The sequence below is a fragment of the Colletotrichum destructivum genome, chromosome 10 (genome assembly GCF_034447905.1).
Source record: "Colletotrichum destructivum chromosome 10, complete sequence".
Taxonomy (NCBI): Eukaryota; Fungi; Ascomycota; class Sordariomycetes; order Glomerellales; family Glomerellaceae; genus Colletotrichum; species Colletotrichum destructivum.
In genome coordinates this window covers 582,845-602,485 of record NC_085905.1, presented here as the reverse complement: position 1 = coordinate 602,485, position 19,641 = coordinate 582,845, and the positions used below count along the sequence as shown (strand labels likewise).

Sequence of the window (19,641 nt, the reverse complement as noted above, 5' to 3'; positions counted from 1 at the left end):
ATCCCGTCCCTCCCAAACCACCACCAACACACCACCACGAACAAACGTCGCGTCCGTTTCTACCCTCCCTCTCGTCAAAGGTCTGCGCCACCGATGATGCCGCTCCCTTGGATCCTCTGCATCCACATCTGCGAATAGCTCTTTTGATCCACCCTTTTTTTATCAGCCCTTAGAGTCCAGACTGACTACACCATTCGATCCATGGTCACAGGGGAATCCCATCATTCCTAAATCGGCAACATGTTCCAGGTTCGTCTCTGGCCCCAAACCCTCTTCGCAGGCCCGTTCGAAACCTTAGGCATTGGGCGCTGTATTTTTCCCTTGCTCTGCCTGCGCTGCTTCTGCTCCTCCTTCTGCATTATCCGCCGTCGCTAACAATGATGGGTTTTCAACAGAGGCTCAAGGGCGCCATCGATCGGACCATCGCCGAGGAACAGGCTCGACAGGAGCAGGCACGACAGAGGATCGAACCGGGAGGCGCCACCCCGCGCCGCTCCGATTCCACCTCCTCGCGGAGCAACCAGTCGCCCGCAAGACGGCCCCGGCCCAAGAAGGCGGGCGCCGCAGCCGACGCAGCCAAGGACGACGCCGCCGGTAGCCCCTCGAACCCCGACCCGGCCGTCTTCGAAGCAGCCTTCGCCCTCGACGACAGCGAGGAACCCAGCCGCGTAGGGACCCCGAAGCCCGCCGCCGACGCTATGGACAAGGACGACGACAAGACGAAGGAGAAGGCCGACGAGGGCCAGAATCAGAACGGAGATGGCGACAAGGAGAAGGAGAAGGAGGCTGACGGCGCCGCTGCTGCACCCGCTCCTGCTGCCCCCGAGCTGTCTCCCGAGGTTCGCGCCAAGCTGCGGAAACTGGACAAGCTGGAGAAGACATATCCTGGTGCGTATCCCATCTCTCTGTAAAGGGAGAAGGGCTCCCAGAGGAGGCCACAGTGCTAACTTGTCGCAGAGCTCCTCCGATCCTACCGAATTGCCCATGGTCGCGCCACATCCATCGAGCCCTTCGAGCGCGTGCTTAAGGAGCACACCAGCGTCGGCTCTATCCGCGAGCCTGAGGCGCTGGTTGAGTACCTCAACTCCTTGAAACAAAAGGAGCAGATGATTATGGACGAGTACAAGCGCGTCTCGATCGAGAAGGACGACTACAAGAAGAAGTTTGAAGCGGCCGAGAAGGACGTTGAAAAGTTCAAGAAAGATGTCGACGAGCTCAAGGCGGCGGCGGCGGCACAGTCTTCGGTTCCGGCCGCCGCCGAAAAGACGGAAGAGGCCAAGGAGCAGGTCGACGCCGCCACAAACACCAAGGAGGACGGCTCCGTCAAGTCCCCCGACCCATCTGCCGTCAAATCGCCCCTGCAGCAGGCGCTAGGCATTTTCTCGCCCAAGCAGAAGGCGCAGGAGCCCGATGAGGAGAAGCCCGAGGGGGAGAAGTTCGAGGAGTCTGGAGGCGACTTCTTCTCCTACGATGAGGAGGCCCCCAAGCTTGAGGCCGAAATGGCTGCCAAGGAAGAAGAGATTCAGAAACTCAAGACCGAAGTCAACTCCCTGAAAGCCGATCTTGCCTCTGCCCAGGAGTCCAGCGCCGACCTCACAGAGAACCTTGAAAAGGCGACAAAGGAGGCTGGCGAACTGCGTGACGTGGCTGCTGTGAAGACTTCGCTCGAGACACAGCTTGAAGCACGTAACAATGAGATCAAATCACTCACGGAGCGCCTGGAGACGTCTCAGAAGCAGCTCAAAGAAGTAGAGGCTAAGCTCAAGGGTGAACTTGAGTCCGCTAGGAAGGACGCCAGGGACGTGCAAGCCAAGCTCAATGAATCCAATGCTCTGGTAGACAAGGAAAAGGCACGCGCTTTTGAGGCTTTCACTGCAAAGTCTGACATCGAAAAGAAGGTGGAGACGCTGAACGACCAAATTGCGAACATTAAGAAGGCAAGGGCCCAGCAGGAGAAGAACGTCGAGGAGCTCACCAAGCAATTGGAGGAGCAGAAGCAGGCCAGGGAAGCCCCTCCAGCCACTCCAGCCACCCCTACAACCCCAGCACCTTCAGAAACTCCTGCAGCTGGCACAGGCAAGAACGCCAAGAAGAACAACAACAAGAAGAAGAAGAAGGCTGGTGCCGCAGCAGCTGCAGCAGCAGCAGCTACACCGGCGACAACCGCTGGTGCCGCCACGCCTCCTGCGGCCGACGAAACAAAGGAGTCTGACACGGAAGCGCTGGAGGCGGAGATCACCCGCCTGAAGGAGGAGGTCGCGACGAAGGACTCCCAAATCGACCGGCTGACGAAGCAGCGCAAGACGGAGGAGGATCTCCGCGAGGAGATCGAGACGCTGCGTGACGAAGTCACCGAGATTGGCCAGGAACATGTGGTGGCCAAGGAGAAGATCAAGAACCTCGAGGCCGAGAAGAAGGCGCTGCAGACGCGCATTGAGGAGCTCGAGAAGGAGCTGGGATCCTCAGCCAAGGACTCAAAAGCGAGCGAGAAGCTGCAGGGCGAGTTGGACAGCCTGCAGAGTGAGTACGAAGACCTCAAGAGCAAGTCGTCGACGCTGCAATCGGACCTCGGCGCGGCGCAGCAGCTGGCGCAGAGCAGATTCAAGGACCTCACGGAGCTGCGCGAGGTGCTTCAGAAGGCACAGCCCGAAATGAAGAGCCTGCGTCAGGACTCGGCGGCGCTCAAGACGACCCGGGAGGAGCTCGCAGCCAAGAACACGGAACTGCGCAACCTGGAGAAGAAGGAGAAGGATCTTAAGGCGGACGTGGCGCGTGTCCAGCGGCTGGCGACGGACCGCGAGACGGAAATCAAGTCGCTCCGTGAGAAGCTGACCAACGAGACGAACAACCGGCTCCGCCTCGAAGATTCGCAACGGGTGTCAGCTCGCGACCTGCGTCGATCCGAGGCCGAAAAGGTCGAGATCAGCGCCAAGGAGGAGAAGACGGCGCGCGAACTACAAAAAGTGCAGGAGGAGGCCAGCAAGCTGCGCCCCCGGGTCAAGGAGCTTGAGGAACAGGTCGAGAAGCTCGAGAAGGAGAAGAAATTGCTGCAGCAGGAGGCGGAGCTCAAGACGCAGCAGTACACTAACGCGCAGGGCCTGCTCGGCAGTATGCGTGATCGGACGGGGGAACTCACGATACAGCTGAAGGAGGCGCGGTCTCAGTCGGAATCGCTTGAGGAGGAGCTCGCCGAGATCCAAAAGCACCTGTCGGAGCGGTCACGCGAGGCGGAGCGGATGCGCGGTCTGCTGGCGGACGTGGACGAGCGGGCCGACAGCAAGGTGCGCGAGATGCGGGCGCGCATGGAGGCGGCGATCGAGGAGCGCGACCGGATCGAGGACGAGTCGAGCACGCTCGCGCGGCGCAAGACGCGGGAGACGGAGGAGCTGCGGCAGAAGATGCGCGACCTGGAGCGCGACATCAAGACGCTAACAGCGGAGAAGGAGGAGTTGGAGGGCAAGGAGCGCGAGTGGCGCAAGCGGCGCGAGGAGCTCGAGGCAGTGGAGGAGAAGGCGGAGGCGGAGGTGGAGTCGATGCGGTCGGCAGTGTCAGACCTACGGTCGACTCTTGATGCGTCGGAGCAGCAGGTGCGAGAGGCGGAGAAGCAGAAGTCCGACCTGCGGCGGCTGCTGGAGGAGTCGAAGCAGCGGTTCGACAAGGTCAGCAAGGAGCTCAAGACGGTGCAGGGCAAGCTCGGGGCCAGCGTCACATCGGGCCGCAGCTCGGTGGACTCAACCCGATCGGGACTCAACGGGGCGGGATCGCCGGGGCCCGGGGGCGGCGGCGCGGCGGACACGATGTACCTCAAGACGATCCTGCTGCAGTTCCTGGAGCAGAAGGACAACCGGCTGCGGGAGCAGCTCGTGCCTGTGCTGGGCAGGATCCTGCGATTTGACAAGTACGTTTGTTTGCTGGCGGGTTTGACAGGATAATGCTAACGAGACTGCAGGACTGACGAGCAGAAGTGGAAGAGCGCCATCCAGCACATTACTGTCCGGTGAAGTGGCAGATGGGATCGGGGAGTGTGGTGAACAGAGAGCGGATGGTCGAAGGACTGGATGTATGAGTTCTGTTGTATAAGTAAATACCACCTGATGGATTGGGGTTTCGGATTCACACTTGTGCAAGCAAGCTGCGACGGATCACGGAAAGTTTCTGCCAATTGCGCCCAATTGTATCCGAATCTCCGAGTCCAGTCAAAAACTGCGATGTCCCCTTATTCCCAATGGCGATGCCGTCCGTTGTGGTTGCAGTGGGTGAGGGGACGGCGGCGGTCGGTACGTACCGACGCCGGGAGCAAACTGGTGGGGGCGGAGAACGGCCCCACTTTTGACCCCGCAGCTCCCGGCTCCCGGTACAGCAGCAAAAACACAAGAGCGGATCATTCCATCCGGGGGGTGGAAACAGTGAACAGTGCAGTGTGTGTGTGTCGTCATGGCGAGGCTTCACTGACCTCATCCGGGTGCATATGCGGTATCGCCATGCACGACTCACCTCATGGATACGTAACCGCGCTCGTCTCCCTATGCGAGGGTCTAGACCGAGCCAGCGGTGGTCTTATTCTTTTTCATTTCTTTTTCATTTTTTCATTAATCATCATCGATCGTTTCCTGCACGATTTGACGCATGAAATCCCGATGACCGGCCAGAAAGATTTCCACACCATTGGATTTAGACAGGAATTTAAACATATTGAGCGTATGCGTCCGTGACATGAGATTACACCGTCACAGATACCGACATTGAAACCGCACAAACTCGGACACCCTTTTTTGCCTCTCACCCCGGGTTCCATTGGACCCCCCAAGCTACGCACTCGGCGTCATCGGACGGTTATGAGATCATCGGCCCCTAACGCCATGCGCCTCGCCGCGCGATGCGGGTATAAGTGGTGCTCTCCGCACACATCATGGCGCCTTTGGACGTTCAATACACTCACCACTGAGAATTTCCGCACATTTGACAACACGCACGCAACCAGAAGAACGTTCTTGTCTACTTCCACACCCACCAACCACAGATACACACGCACAATGTCGACAGACCAGAAGACGGCCGGCCCCGAGGGCAATGCCCTCTTCACGCGCAGCCACCTGTTCGACCTGACCGGCAAGGTCGCCCTCGTCACGGGCGGCGGCACGGGCATCGGCCTGATGGCCACACAGGCCCTTGCTGCTAACGGCGCTCGCGTCTACATCACATCGCGCAACAAGGAGAAGATCGAGAACGCGGCGTCGACGTACGGCGGCGATGCCGTCGCGGGAGAGATCATCCCGCTGGTCGCCGACGTCACGAGCAAGGCCGACATCGACCGGCTGACGAAGGAGATCGAGTCGCGCGAGGAGTGCCTCGACGTGCTCGTCAACAACGCGGGCGTGTCGAGCTCCTCCATTGAGGTCGAGAGCGAGGGTGCCGCGGATATGAAGGCCAGCCTCTTCGACGGCGGGGCGGCGGACTTTGACGACTGGACCGACACGTACCGGACCAACGTCGCGGCCGTGTTCTACGTGGCGGCGAGCTTCCTGCCGCTGCTGCAGGCGTCGACGGAGAAGCGGCGCGGGTGGAGCGGGACAGTGATCAACATCAGCAGTATCAGCGGCATGATCAAGAAGTCGCAGCACCACTTCTCGTACAACGCGTCCAAGGCGGCGACGATCCACGTGAACCGGATGCTGGCGGAGGAGGTGGCGTCCAACGGAATCAAGGTGCGGATCAACAGCATCGCGCCGGGCGTGTTCCCCAGCGAGATGACGACGAAGGAGTCTGCCGACGAGCAGCAGAAGAGCGCGATCCCCAAGGAAAAGTACGCCGACAAGGTGCCCGCGGGCCGGCCGGGCAAGGACGAGGACATGGCGGCGACGGTGCTGTACTTTGCGTGCAACCAGTACCTGAACGGGCAGACCCTGGCCGTCGACGGGGGGTACACGCTCGCTGCTGGGTTGTAGGAGGGGGGACGCCGAGGATTTAATTCTAATGAAAGCGGAGTTTTGTTAGTGGAATACTGTATGAGTGAGAAAGAAGAGTTGAAACGTATCATGACAATATCCAGGTGACGATGTGATATGACAGAATATAACGAAACAAACTGAAACTTTGCGTCTGAGTTTTCTTCCAACTGCGAATTGCGTTCTTCTGTGTTCTCCTTCTTCACCTCTTTTCTCAATTTTCTTTTTCTTTTTCTTTTTTTTTTTTTTTTTTTTTTGCTATTTTATACCAGTAACATATCGGGAATATTTTTCTTTGTCAACATCTGTCCTCCCGTTTCGGGCTTGTACCACACCAGGCGCACTTACACTCGGATACCCCTGACCCCAAACGACAGCACGGCTCAGACACGGTCAAATACCGGAGGAACCGTGGCCATCTATCAGGACCTGCTCACGTAGTTTACTTTCGTGGATGGGTGCATCAAGATTCAAGCTACCCGGCCAGGCACGGTGAGAAACTCCCTCGGTAGACTACTGCCGAGCCAGCACGCTCCAGACTACTTACGGAGTAATCCTTGAGCTCACCGCGGGATACTGCTCATCCCCTAGTCTGGTGTCTATACAGGCTTGGATCAAAGACGGATTTGATTGGTATGGTGTGGCATGTCTTGTCCCAAAAGGGTTGGTTAATAGGGTGGTTATGGTCCTGGAAGCCTTCATGATTCTGCGTGTCTTACTACCACAGAAATCATATACTGTTTTCAGTGCTGGGTATAGCACTTATGCTGTGTTTCCTACCGACTTTTCTTGAATACTTATTCTTTTGTACCTGTGCGACCTCAAGAGGGACCGCCTTGTCCACGTTCTTTAATGTAGGATGTCTTGCTTGAGGTAAGACTCCCCATGTCACTAAGGCTCAAATCGTTCATGCTCTTAAGCACTATCCCTTGAGGTGCCTATAGACCTGGTTTTTGCCAAGGGTAGAGGTCAATTACCAGGAACATTGCCAAGATAGTTTATCCCAAACAGAAAATAAAAAAACATTGGTTTTCGGGTAAAACTGCAATGATTCCTTGGTTCAAGAGAGGTAAGGTGAGTGGGTCGAGAGTGTCTCGAGTCATGTTATGGACCTTCCAAACAAGGCCATAGACACCATCACGTTTACCGGCATCATTCACTTCATCGTGTACCTGCGCCTAGAGCCGGGCAGCTTCTTCTTCTTCTTCTGGTTCTCGCCAGGTCCATCCTTACGTTGACGATTTCGGCCACGTACCACTGCTTCAAACAACACGACTGACATGTTTCAGTGTGGGTGTGCAGAGTACCTTGGGACAGATTGTGGTATCCCTTCATGGGCAAGCCCCGGCCAGGAATCTGCGGCGCAGCAACGTTGTCTCGCGTCACATCACCTATCATCGACCAATGATGGACAACGCAGGTTGGGCGGGGATCTGGATTCTGGCCCGGTTGGAGGGCGCGGTTTTGGAACCCCTTTTTTACAAATACACATCACTTACCATTCCCATCTGATCACATCACAGACGAAGCCCCCTCTCCTCTGACTCCAGCATCCCGTGTCTTAACCATAGCCATGACTGTCATCACCCTCGACTCTTCGGCTCTCAATGAGCTGCATAGTGCCGAGACCAAGAACATCTTCGACACAGTCGATAAGTTGTCTCCCTTGGGCGTCGGCAAGATCGTCGACCCGCCCCAGATCATCGTCGTCGGAGACCAATCGTCCGGCAAGTCGTCCGTGCTCGAAGCCATCTCCCATGTCTACTTTCCGGCCCACGCGGAGGGCTGTACACGGTTCGCCACGGAGCTGGTTCTCCGCCCGGGCAGCCGTCGACGCGTGACCGCAAGCATTCATTTTGCAGGCAGCACTAGGCCCGACCATTTCCAGGTCGCCGACTTCACCCAAGATGAGATCGACCGGATCATCACCGAGGCCAGGGTGGAGATGGAACTCCCCGACACCGGCCGCAGCTTCTCCAAGCACGTCCTCCGTCTCGAGATCGAGGGCGATGACATGTACCCGCTCACCTTGGTCGACCTCCCGGGGTGTTCTGACGAGGCAACGGCGGCGCAACGGGCCGACGACGAAGCCATCATCAAGGAGCTGGTGGAACGATACATGGAGAATCCGAACAGCGTCGTGCTTGTAGTCATCCCCGCCAACGAGGGCGTCGTTAGCAAAGCCGTCATCGAAGAGGTCCTGAAGCACGACCCTACCAAGACACGCACTCTCCGGGTCCTCACGAAGCCGGATCTTCTTGAACCGGCTTCTTCGGTTGAGACGGGGTGGCTGCAGGTTCTCCGGGGCCGCAACACCCTCCACAGCCCGGGGGTCGGTTGGCACGTCGTGCGCAACCGGGCCGACCACGAAAAGGATCTCGGTCCCCGCGACGCGGTCGAGGAGCAGTTTCTCAAGCTGGATGCTTGGGCCTCGGTCCCAAAGGCAAACCGAGGCATCGTTGCCCTTCGGGCGAAGCTGAGTCAAATGCTTCACGACCAGATCAGGCAGAGCCTGCCGTCGGTCCTCGACGACATCCATACCATGTTGTCGGTACGGAAACTGGAGCTGAGCCGGTTGGGGCAGCCTAGAACAACGCCCGAAGACATGAAAGGCTACCTCATTGACATCGCCGACGACTACCAGAAACTGGTCAGCCAAGGCATCCGAGGCCACTACAACGACCCGTTCTTCGGCGGCTTCAACGAGACGGACCGGAAGCTCCGGTCCCAGCTCCGAAACTTCCACCGGGCTATCCGTCACACCTTGGTTGTTCATGGGCCCGCCCAGGAGGTCATCGACCGCCCTCAAGGCAGCACATGCCCGCCTCCGGTATCCGCGTCTCTCGAACAGTTTCTCGAGACTTACACTCGCGGTCTCCGTCGCCCCGAGCCCGTCTTCTGGGCAAAACTATGTGAGCAGATCGAGCATCAAGCGACTGCAAACCAGGGCACGGAGCTCCCGGGGTACGGCAACATAGACACGGCGATGTACTTGTTCCGGAAGCAGGTAGAGCCGTGGCAGGATCTCGCCGAGCTACACCTCAAAAAGGTCACCGAGGAAGTCAAGGTCTTCGTGGACGAAGCCTTTGGGCATATCGTCGGGCCGTTCGACTCGAACAGCACGACGAAAGCTATCCTGTCCACTTTTGTGGACAATTTCTTCGACGAGAGGGAGCAAGTGCTTTCGCATAAGCTGACGGAGCTGCTCCGGCCGTTCAAGGAGGGATACGCCATGCAGCACGATGGAGACTTCCGATCCGCCATGGAAAGGAGAGCAGAGCAGCGCGCCACAGCCCGCGGAGAAGGCCAGGATCGGCTTATGCAGGTTTCGGTTCCCGTCCCTGAAAGCAACGATGACGCCGGGCCCGAGTACATTGTCGATACGACTCAGGCCCTCTACGATGTAAGCCTTTTGACCTTTTTGTCCCCAGATACAGGAAACGCGACCATAGGAAGCTGACTTGTCGGGGTGTTTTTTTTATAGATGGCGTTGCAAACATTTACGGACAACCTGACCAACCTCGCCATCGAGAGCTGTCTGATCCAAGAACTCCCCGGCATCTTCACCGCGAGACTGGTGAACGATATGGACAACAACAAGCTGGCGGAGCTCGCTGCCGAGTCCGAAGAGGCCCGCGAGAATCGGGCCTTGCTCCGGGAGGAAATTGAGCAGCTCACGCAAGGGCTTGAGCAATGCCGGCGATACAAGCCGAGAGCGGTAGCGAAATGTCAGTCAGATGCCCATTGCCTGTCCCCGTGGAATATGGCAAACTGATACTGATACCGTCCGCAGTTCCTCCTCCAACTCGACCAGGATCGAAAAGGCAACAGAAACAAACCTCGGAACACGTGGGGTCGGAGACCACCAGTAAGTCGCCGAGTTGTTTCGTTATGCCAACGCGAGTGGAACACTAAAACAACCGAATAGGCCCATCTCTCACTTCAAAGGCGACTCCCAGTGACGATGGAGAAGGATTTGAGAAGAGTATTCCGTTGAGACCTTCCGACGAGCCCGGCAGTGGTAAGGCTACCAACGGATTGAAAACTATCGAGCAGGTCTCCGTGCTCTCCGATCCGACTGGAGAACAACCGGTCAAAGCCAACCCCTCAAGAAAACCAGTAGTTAGGTTGCCGCAGGTCAGTGGATCCCACGGTCCTGCTGCAGCTACCGGCGGATCGAAGCCGAGTGAGAAGATCTCCGTGCCTCGCGATCCAGCTGGAGAGCAACCAGCCAATTCCAGCATCTTAAAACCAGCAGTCGAGTCGACGCAGGCGGGCGGGCTCTTCAGTGCCACTGCGGCTACATCAACGGCCCCCGGTGGTCAGACGGCGCAGCCACGGAGACTCTTTGGCCAGGCGGCCCCGTCATCGACTCTAGCGGATAACGCGACCAAGCCAGGCAAGACATTTAGCAAAGGGTTTAGCGGGTTTGGAGGAGGAGCGTTTTCTTCAGGCGGCCTATTCGGTGCAAACCCGCCAACCTCACCAAGCCCTTCCGGCCAGCCTCCCGCAGGCGGATTGTTCAACTTCGCAAGCAAGCCACCGCCGCCAAACATTTTTGGTGGTCCGTTGACCACGGAGCAGAACAAGGGTGCCTTCGGACAGTGAACAAACCCTTTCAGGATGGCAAGGTGACTGCCAGCTGATGTTGGCCAACGCCGAGTGGGAGACGGAGATTCCGGCCCGGGTGTGTCGGAGCAACATTCCGATGTAACCTGGACGTCGGTCAACACGGCAGTGGTTTCTTCTTCGTGGTGAATCATAGCTGCATGTTCTTACACATTTGTGCTTCGTCCTGCTTGCCGAGGTGAGGGGCTTTCCTAAACCGAAGGTCTCGGAACGACAGGTAAGCGATTAGTAGGAGATTAGCATAGACAGTGGGAAAAGTGCAATAACCGCCAAGCCTTTCATTCACAATGCGGAAGAGGTAAATCACATCTTAGGTCGCTGAAAGTCAAGGTTATAACGTAAACGACCAAAGATCGAAGAGATATTTACTCCTAGCCCTTGACATGAAGCTGCATAAGCCATCGTGGAATCAGGTTGAGTAATGAGGCACTATTCGAGTTGAATCCAAGTCAAATCTAGACTCGAACAAGCCAGGGTAGGAACCTGTGTTTGTAGCCTCTTGTCACCCAAGTCCGATACACCAAATCCTATGCTGTAAGTAGAGGCAAGTCTTATCTACTCAAAATGAGCACCTCTAGCAGCATTCATAGTCTCTATACTTCATCAAGGCTGGAGAATATCGGTCAGCATGCACTTCCAAAAAAAAAATTGAAGGAGGGGGGGGGGGGGGGTTCGAGTAGTCGAGCATCACTTACATCTCCCTCGCTTTGATCCCCAGCGCGGCGCCCTGCTCGCTGGGCGGATCGATCATGATGTAGTCTTTGATCACAGCAGTGCCCGCGCGGAGGGCCGCAACCTGCTCCCGACTACACGTGCTCGGGTCGAGGACGTAGCAAAAGTCCTCGTACTGAGGCGGGACCTCGCTCTTGATGCCGAACGTGTCAGCTGGCCCCCGCGTGCCGTACGTCGGGTCCGCCGCCGTGTCGACGCGCCCCGTCGCGATGTCCCTGTTGAACAGGGCGCGGTTGAAGATGCGGTACGCCGACTCGGGCTGGTATGACGGCACGGCGTGGCCGGCCTGGTAGACCCTGATGTACGACAAGTTTCCGTACTGTCGCACCTGGCCGCCCTCGTAGGTGCAATTCGTCTGGAGCGGCTCGTAGCCCGCCGCAGCGAAGTTTTCCTGGTCCACCCAGGGAATTGCTAGGGCCACTTCCTCGCCGCCGATCCAGTTGCACGCGAAGTCGCGATCGCCATACATGAGCGAGACCTTGACGCCGCTGTGCAGCAGGGAAGCGATGTCCTCGATCCAGCCGGGGCGCGGGTAGTCGCCGATGCCGCGGAACGCCGAGGACGAGGCGCTCGAGCTCCCCGTCCAGTTGAGCGGCACGCCGAGGGCGGACTGCACGTGCGGCTGATTGAGGTAGCCCACGGTGAAGGGGGCCGGGAAGAGGGTTGGGTCGACCTGGGTGACGTCGTAATAGTCGCGGCCCGATATGTCGAGGTACGGGTCTCGGATGTAGCGGGTGCAGTACGACTCGGCCGCCTCGCAGATCCGGTTGACTGTCGCGTTGATACCGACGTTCTCCGGGTCGTAGACGGCGGCGACCTCGCGGCAGGCGTCGGTCTGATCACGGCACCCGCCCCCCCTGTGGTACGCGTCGACCATTCCACGGTACACCGTCTCGTTAACCGTCTGGATCCCGTACGTGTTATTGAAGGCCATCTCGGGGTACGATAGCCACTGGACCTGCCGATCGATGCAGCCGTTGACGATGAGGAGGGTGTCGAGGTTCAGGATGTACTTCTCGCCCTCAGTCCCGTCCCAGGTGCCGTTTCTGATCTTTTCGTTCTGCTCCTGGAAGTAGGTGGCGAACGCGGGGCCGTAGCGACCGCCGTAGGACTGCGTTGCGATGCTGATGCGGTCGTCGTTGGGGTGGTAGCCGGGGAACTCCTGGAACCAGACCTGGGAGAAGTGCCAGAGGGCGATGGCGGCGTTGCGGCTTCCCCAGCTCGTCGTGTTCCTGTTCCCGCTGGCCAGCGTGCCCGTCTGGAAGGTCACATTCTGCGACGGGACGGGACTCGATGCATTGAGGGTCTGAGTGCCGCCGAGGAGGTTCCTGGTGACGTTGCGGAGGGTGTCGTACGAGAAGCCCACCTGGACCGGTTGGTCGATGTACAGCATGTTGACTGGGGATGTGTGAGCATTGGAGGGCTGTGGATTCAAGGAGGATTCTCTCACCTTTGTTGTTCCAAGACCACTCGCTGGGCCGCGTCGACTTGGAGTCTGCGTTGATGTAGCACGGCCCGTTCTCGTTGAACAGCCCGGGCATCGACGAGCTGCCGGGGCCGCCGTTCATCCAGATAGACAGGGGCGCGTTCTCGGGGTCATGTTTGGCCTCGAAGAACCAGAAGAAGGTGTTGATCTCATAGTCTTGCTCCTGCCCGACGCCCTCGAGGGTTCCGGAAGGAAGCTTGATGTACCCGGCGTAGGACTTGACACCTTCTGCCTCCTCGCAAAGACCGGGCTGATGGTGTCAGGCGTTGCCTTCTTGACGGATCTTGTGACAGGACAACATACCTCCTTGAAGCTGATCTCGATGCCTTCGTCGAACTTAGACTTCAAGACAGTGACCCCTTCGGGCGTTGGGGGAAACTGAGCTAGCGAAGGGCCGAGAAGGGCACCCACGAGGGCGAGAAGGGACAGCCTGGGCAGCATCATTCTCCTGGCTCCTCTGTAGGAAAGCTAGACTCGCATTGATAGCCACAGAGGAAGGCAGAAATTCCCAGACAATAATCGATTCGCAACAGCGAGCTACAGTATATCTACGCATCACCCAAAGCCCGCGGGCGTTGCGTCCGTCGGCACCTTCCTACTTGGGCACTTTTTATCGCTAGCGATTTCATTATCTTTGCGCAGGCCGCACAGTCGCACTGCCAAGTCAGTCGTACCAAGTTTGCCCGGGAAGCCGACGCGGTTTGCGAAGGTAATATGCACACGCAGGGGGCTGGGGTGATGCGGGGTTGACGTTCGATGGGAGAGCCGAAGGAGGGCCAAGACTCGGTTGGAGAACGAAGCATTAATTTCGCCGGGACGGCGTGATGCATTGGCCAATCAGAATAGCATTGGCGAAGTTGATTCCCGCTTCGAATGCACCGTTGAGGACCAAAGGTTCCTATCTGCATTGCCAGTCGAGCCGATGGCCAGGGGCTGGCTTCTCTTGCACGTCATGTCGAATGTTGTGCAGGTTCGACGGTATTAGGTGTCGCAGGGTGACTGTGTTCTCTGACTCAAAGCTCGCTTTACCTCGGGATTTGCTGTTGGTGTCGGCAGCGGATGAATCAAGTGATGTAGCTCGGTGAAGGGTTACCAAGTTTAAGCATCATCGAGATTCTGAAGATCTCAATGTTTGGGTTCCTTCCAGGCTTTGCCACAATTTTTCGTTTCAGTAAAATCTCCATGCCGAGCCGGTCGCAGACGTCCGCTTTTATGGGGCCGCGCCGGAGGTGATTGGTCCGGACCGAGTGGGGTTCCGGTCATCAGTGGTTTGATTCGGATCCGTTGACCGGGCGGAGCACCTTCAAAGTCCGGTAACTAGCCCAGCCACAGCCTCCGGATAGGGTCCCGCTTCAAGCCACATTCTCCGATGGGAAATCGGCTGTGCGCCCGGGCATCGCCCGCTGCATACACGGACATTGGCTTTGGATTGCGACATTTGCGGGAAGATGACGCCGTCGAATTGCGTTTCAGGGTTCCCCGCAGGATCGCAACACACGCGGCATGACGCCTTCTCTAGCCGAGATGGCAAACATGGCGAAGCTCACAAGAGCCACTGAGAGTCTGAGAACAAGCCCTGCGTTCGCATTTCCAGCGCGACTCATGGAGCGTCTGACAAATGCGAATCTTCAATATGACCGCCATCATTGGCCTGTCTCACGGGTGCCACGACATTCGTGCGAAGCGTTCCACCTCGGGTAACGGTTCCGACTCCGTTTGCCATTTGATGCTCTCCACACGCGAACCTTCGAGTCAACTTTAGGGCGTCGTCTCATGTTTGACTCAAAGCTTGGACAAGACATAAAAACGCACAGAGGCCCCCGTGAAGATCTCTACCGACTTGACGAAGCAAAGGTGGAATTTTTCTCAAAAGACAGACGACATTGAAAATGGCCGCCGCTGCAGTTCAAGCCCCGACACTTCCTGGTCCCCCGGGCCAACCAGACATCGCATACACCCCCAGCCATGACAACTACCTGGCTCGGATCAAGCGTCGCCAAGAGCAGGAAAAACTGGAAAAGTCGTTGCCGGAGGGCTTCCCGCAGAAACTGGAGTCCAAGCTAGTTTGGGACGGCAACACCCTGGCTCAGCACTACAACTGGAACTACGTCCTAACGGATGCCGACAAGAAGGAGATCGATGAGGCGCTCAACCACTTCAAGTGTAGGTGAACCTCCACTGCGCTTGCTTGGATGCAGTCGAGTAATTACTCACTCGTGACACAGCCTTGAAGAAGCCGTTGGGCGAAATCAGCCAAGAGACATTCCCGCTGCCTAATCTCCACCAGACCCTCCGCGAGATCTCGGATGAGATCCACAACGGCCATGGCTTCAAGGTTGTCCGCGGGGTGCCCGTCGAGAAGTACAGCCGCGAGGAGAACGTCATCATCTACGCCGGGGTCTCCTCTCACGTCGCGCCGGTTCGCGGGCGACAAGACAACCAGTTCCAAGGCGAGCCTGCGGATGTCGTGCTCGCCCACATCAAGGACCTCACAAAAGTCGTCGACGCCCACCGAATCGGCGCGCCAGCGTACACCACGGAGAAGCAGGTGTTCCACACTGATGTCGGCGATGTGATTGCCCTCTTCGCTCTCGGCGAGGCCGCCGAAGGTGGGCAGAGCTACTTGTCGAGCAGCTGGCACGTCTACAACGAGCTGGCCAGGACGAGACCCGATCTGATTCACACCCTGGCCCAGCCATGGGACGCCGATGAGTGAGTCCCTCTTTTCAATTTAACGAACTGATATGCAAGGACTCACAACTGAACCCCGGATTAGATTCGGAAAGGATGGCAGATCCTACAGCAGCAGACCCCTCCTGCACCACCAGCCCGCCGCCGACGGCGTGCCCGAGCGCTTGATCATCCAATACGCCCGACGCAGTTTCACAGGGTACTGGGGCCTGCCGCGGTCGTCTGACATCCCCCCCATCACGGAGGCGCAGGCCGAGGCCCTCGACGCCCTGCACTTCCTCGCCGAGAAGTACGCCGCCTCCCTGGACTTCCATGTTGGCGACATACAGTACGCGAACAACCTGAGCATCTTCCACGCCCGTGGGGGGTTCGTCGACTCGGAGGAGAAGCAGTAAGTGGCGAATTACAAATCAAGCCCCCGACGAGCTCCCACCCCTTGCCCTCTTCCCATGCATTTACTGACTCGTTCTGCAAAGTCGTCACTTGATCCGCCTCTGGCTTAGGGATCCCGAAAATGCTTGGAAGACGCCCGAGGCGCTGAAGGAGCGATGGGACCGGGTATACTCTGGCGTGACTCCCGAGAAGTCTGTGTTTCCCCTCGAGCCACAGATCCGAAGCGCAAGCAGAGGGGAGTTTAAGCCTGAGGAGAATGCCGGCTCGACTTCTTGAGGCGACTGCATGGGGAGAACGTCGGCCGTGGCTATTAAAATGAACCCTGTATCGTTTGTCATCGCAGCCGGATCCAACTAGGTTAATCAAACACACAAACACCATCTCTAATGAGCAGCAAAAATACGACACTCTGATTTCACAAGAAAGAATGCTGTGAATGGATTCACAGACTCTTCTATGAGAGCCCGGCGTTACTGAAAGCTTCGCTAACCTGGTCCGGGTCAGGACGCCATGTCCAGCGCGTGTGCAAGAGAGATCAACAATCACACGGCTCATGACTCGCTTCCTTCATAGAAGATGTATGGGCTTGATATCTAACTGGTTGAGCTCCCAGTCAAAAAATAAAGCACATGTTCTAGCCTTAGCTTTCCTGTTGTTAGTTGCAGTGCGTAACCCGGTCACATTAATCGCATCTTGCAAGGCACAGATGACGTTCGCCGCGGCATACGACGGATTGGGGTATCGACCCCTGACAAGCAAGGTCTCGATATCAGCAACCAACAGCATCAACACTTGGGACTTCATCGATGTCTGTGGTCTTTGGGCACATCCTCGGCACGGGCAAGACGGGGGCATGGCGTTTGCATCGATATTTCCCGAACCTTATCATCCCACGCCGGCGCATAGCTGCACTTCAGTTGCTGCTCCTCTCGAATTGCGTTATCGGGACCCCGAATTGCAACGTCGCAACCCCCACCGCCCAACGACTGGATAGGGGTCTGCCACCGGCTTGTGCCATCGGGAAACCTCAGCTGGCATCGCAAGACTGAGAGCTGTCCCAAGGAAGGTGAGGTCTGACACCTGATAACGCATGTGGTGATGGGGGTCCGTGAGGCGGGCTCGAGTACGGAATGGGGACCCCACAGGATGTCATGAGCTTGTTTATAGGGTCCGGTCGTCCCATCTTATCTTCACCGATCTCTCCAGAGAGTCCAAGCAGGTTTCAGAATATCTCCTCTCTTGATAGCATCATCCAGGTTCTGCCTATCGGTTTTATTCAGTCTCTCAGTTCAAGCTGGTTCCGAACCGAGGTCCCACGATGTCGTTCCTGAGGCGGCCCTTCAGCCGTCGAACTCCGGAGGCTAACCATGAAGACAACTCCGGCCACGAATCCGACGTGACGGACGGAAGCCTCCATTTTGTCGTCGAAAAAGCCGGCAATGACTCTGGTCTATCCTACCAGGAAGCGACGGGGGCACCGGTCGAGACAAGCTCTCCCTTGGGATACAGCGTCGGCCCAATCACAATCATCTTTCTGAACATCAGCAAGATGATCGGCACCGGAGTGTACTCCACTCGTAAATCCCCCCCGAAAACTGCCTATTCCATAGCTGACTTGACCGGTGTGAAGCTTCCTCGATCCTCAAGGGCACCGGTTCCGTGGGCCTCAGCATGATATACTGGGCTCTGGGCTTCCTGACATCCATCGCCTCTTTTTCCGTATACCTCGAGTTCGCATCATACTTCCCCAACAGGTCCGGGTCCGAGGTTGTCTATCTCGAGCAAGCCTGGCCTCGACCCAAGTGGCTGTTCCCAACTGCCTTTGCGTTTCAGTCCGTTGCTCTATCGTTTAGTAGCGGCAACGCCATCGGTGAGACGTTCGGTCTAGCCACGGTCCAGATCAACGCTTGCTGATACTCGAAAGTCTTGTCGCAATATCTGTTTAGAGCTGCCGGGACGACCCCCAGCCCCTGGCAGTTGAAAGGCGTCGCGGTGGCCGGCTTCACAGTCGCCACACTGGGTGAGTCTTTTGTTCCCAGAGCAATTCCAGCCTTGTTGTGGCTGACACTGCGACTCCAGTCGTTGCACTCAACAACCGGTTCGCGTACCGCTTTTCAAACGGAGTCGGGGTGGTCAAGCTCATCACTCTGGTCTTCATCGTAATCACAGGTCTTGTCGTTCTCGGGGGGCACACGAAAGTGCCCGAGCCGCGCGCCAACTTCCAAAACCCGTTCGAAGGCACTGCCACGGCCTATGGCCTGACGAACGCCCTGTACAGAATCATCTTCTCCTACGCGGGATACGAGAACGCTTTCAACGTGGTCAATGAAGTGAAGGTAGGTCGGGACACAAGCCCTGTCTCATACCTCGGCTGTGCTCACCAGTCCTTTTAGGATCCGGTTCGGCAGATCAGGAAGAACGGTTGGATCGCACTGGCGATTGTCACTGTGCTTTACATCTTGGCCAACATTGCCTACTTCGCTGCCGGTAAGATGATGCCCAATGACGTTCCATCAGCCATGCGGCCTATGCCTCAGATATTAACCGCTACATACTAGTCCCGAAAGCCGATCTCGCCGCGGCCAAGGAGATTGCCGCGAGTCTTTTCTTCGAGAACGTCTTCGGCTCCAGCCGGGCCGTCAGAGGTCTCAATTTCTTGATTGCACTGAGCTCCTTCGGCAATCTCCTGACTGTCCTGATTGGATCGTCTCGTATGCTCCGCGAGTGTGGAAGGTGAGGGCTCTATGAACATTGGAAGTTGGCACTCGTGTTGATTGCTGATTGAAACTTTGCAGACAAGGAGTTCTGCCGTACCCCAGATTCTGGGCCTCCACTAGGCCATTTGGCACAACCTTGGGTCCATACCTCGTGAAATGGATCTTGACCGTCATTATGGTGGTCGCGCCGCCCGCCGGTGACGCTTTCAACTTTAGTGAGTCTTCATGCCGATGTTCCCTTCTTAGCTTGGACTAACCGTGACCCAGTTGCCGATTTGCAGGTTTACCCATCTGCATTTTTTGGCTTCGTTATGACTGTCGGCCTGTACGTCGTCCGGTGGCGTCGCAAGCGCCTGAATCTGCCACGACCTATCTTCAAGGCCTGGGATGTCATTATCGTCTTCAACATCGTTAAAGACGTCTATCTCCTCGTCATGCCGTGGTACCCACCCGCCGGCGGCGTGTTTGCCGGCGATGTCAGCTTCTGGTACGCGACATATGTTGTCGCTGGCATCGGAATGTGAGTAATTCTCTCGTTTAGGATTCTACATATCAACAGTGGAAGAAAGAAGGCTAACGCGAGACCTTCAAGTCTGCTTGGATGTGGAGTTTACTACTGGCTCTGGATCTATGCGGTTCCTAAGTTGAAGGGGTACGAGATCCGTCAGCAAGTACTAGAGCTTGCAGACGGCGCGCAGAGTCACAAGCTTATCAAGGTGCCTATCGCGGAGCTGGCTGAGTGGGACGCGACCCATGACCATGTTGGACGGCCTTTGCAACAGACTCTAAGCGAACAGGCTACAGAAGAGGAGAAGAAGGGCCTTGATGCTTAGGCTCAACAGGAAAGGTCTCAAGAGGCTGCATCTAGTAAATTGAAACTGATTTGTTTGGGAACAAAAAAGGCGAACAACAACTACGATTGCGGTTTGTTGAAGTCCCGGCTCGTCTGGCGTAACGCCTGGCGGTGAGGTTTGCTGCTTAAAGGGACACATCCGATTCATTACCTGTCTACAAACACAAAATAGAGAGAAAAATAAAGTGTTTGTTT

The 19,641-nt window shown here is 57.0% G+C and overlaps 6 protein-coding genes across 6 annotated transcripts; 5 read left to right on the top strand and 1 right to left on the bottom strand.

Moving 5' to 3' along the window:
* The first annotated feature begins 5 nt into the window (after positions 1-5).
* CDEST_14459 (Putative GRIP domain-containing protein) lies at positions 6-4,260 on the top strand. The gene is made up of 4 exons (XM_062930615.1): positions 6-249; positions 396-888; positions 958-3,898; positions 3,950-4,260. The coding sequence occupies exons 1-4, from the start codon at positions 241-243 to the stop codon at positions 3,999-4,001; spliced, it is 3,495 nt and encodes a 1,164-aa protein (XP_062786666.1). The 5' UTR covers positions 6-240; the 3' UTR covers positions 4,002-4,260.
* Positions 4,261-4,263: 3 nt separating this feature from the next.
* Positions 4,264-6,077, top strand: CDEST_14458 (Putative short-chain dehydrogenase/reductase SDR, NAD(P)-binding domain superfamily). The gene has a single exon (XM_062930614.1). It carries the CDS (start codon positions 4,836-4,838, stop codon positions 5,943-5,945), a length of 1,110 nt encoding a protein of 369 aa, XP_062786665.1. The 5' UTR covers positions 4,264-4,835; the 3' UTR covers positions 5,946-6,077.
* Positions 6,078-7,442: 1,365 nt separating this feature from the next.
* CDEST_14457 (Putative dynamin stalk domain, GTPase effector domain-containing protein) lies at positions 7,443-11,021 on the top strand. The gene is made up of 4 exons (XM_062930613.1): positions 7,443-9,348; positions 9,430-9,673; positions 9,739-9,813; positions 9,874-11,021. The coding sequence occupies exons 1-4, from the start codon at positions 7,519-7,521 to the stop codon at positions 10,551-10,553; spliced, it is 2,829 nt and encodes a 942-aa protein (XP_062786664.1). The 5' UTR covers positions 7,443-7,518; the 3' UTR covers positions 10,554-11,021.
* A 146-nt stretch (positions 11,022-11,167) lies between these two features.
* Positions 11,168-13,233, bottom strand: CDEST_14456 (Putative peptidase S10, serine carboxypeptidase, alpha/Beta hydrolase; the record flags this gene model as incomplete). The annotated part of the gene is made up of 4 exons (XM_062930612.1): positions 11,168-11,183; positions 11,270-12,704; positions 12,757-13,042; positions 13,096-13,233. The coding sequence occupies 4 exons, from the start codon at positions 13,231-13,233 to the stop codon at positions 11,168-11,170; spliced, it is 1,875 nt and encodes a 624-aa protein (XP_062786663.1).
* Positions 13,234-14,681: 1,448 nt separating this feature from the next.
* Positions 14,682-16,152, top strand: CDEST_14455 (Putative TauD/TfdA-like domain, taurine dioxygenase TauD-like superfamily; the record flags this gene model as incomplete). Its single annotated transcript, XM_062930611.1, has 4 exons — positions 14,682-14,955; positions 15,018-15,504; positions 15,569-15,874; positions 15,960-16,152. 4 exons carry the CDS (start codon positions 14,682-14,684, stop codon positions 16,150-16,152), a joined length of 1,260 nt encoding a protein of 419 aa, XP_062786662.1.
* Positions 16,153-17,194: 1,042 nt separating this feature from the next.
* CDEST_14454 (Putative amino acid/polyamine transporter I) lies at positions 17,195-19,426 on the top strand (the record flags this gene model as incomplete). The annotated part of the gene is made up of 9 exons (XM_062930610.1): positions 17,195-17,453; positions 17,507-17,746; positions 17,801-17,896; positions 17,956-18,212; positions 18,270-18,363; positions 18,435-18,609; positions 18,672-18,808; positions 18,861-19,113; positions 19,186-19,426. 9 exons carry the CDS (start codon positions 17,195-17,197, stop codon positions 19,424-19,426), a joined length of 1,752 nt encoding a protein of 583 aa, XP_062786661.1.
* Between the last annotated feature and the right edge of the window lie 215 nt (positions 19,427-19,641).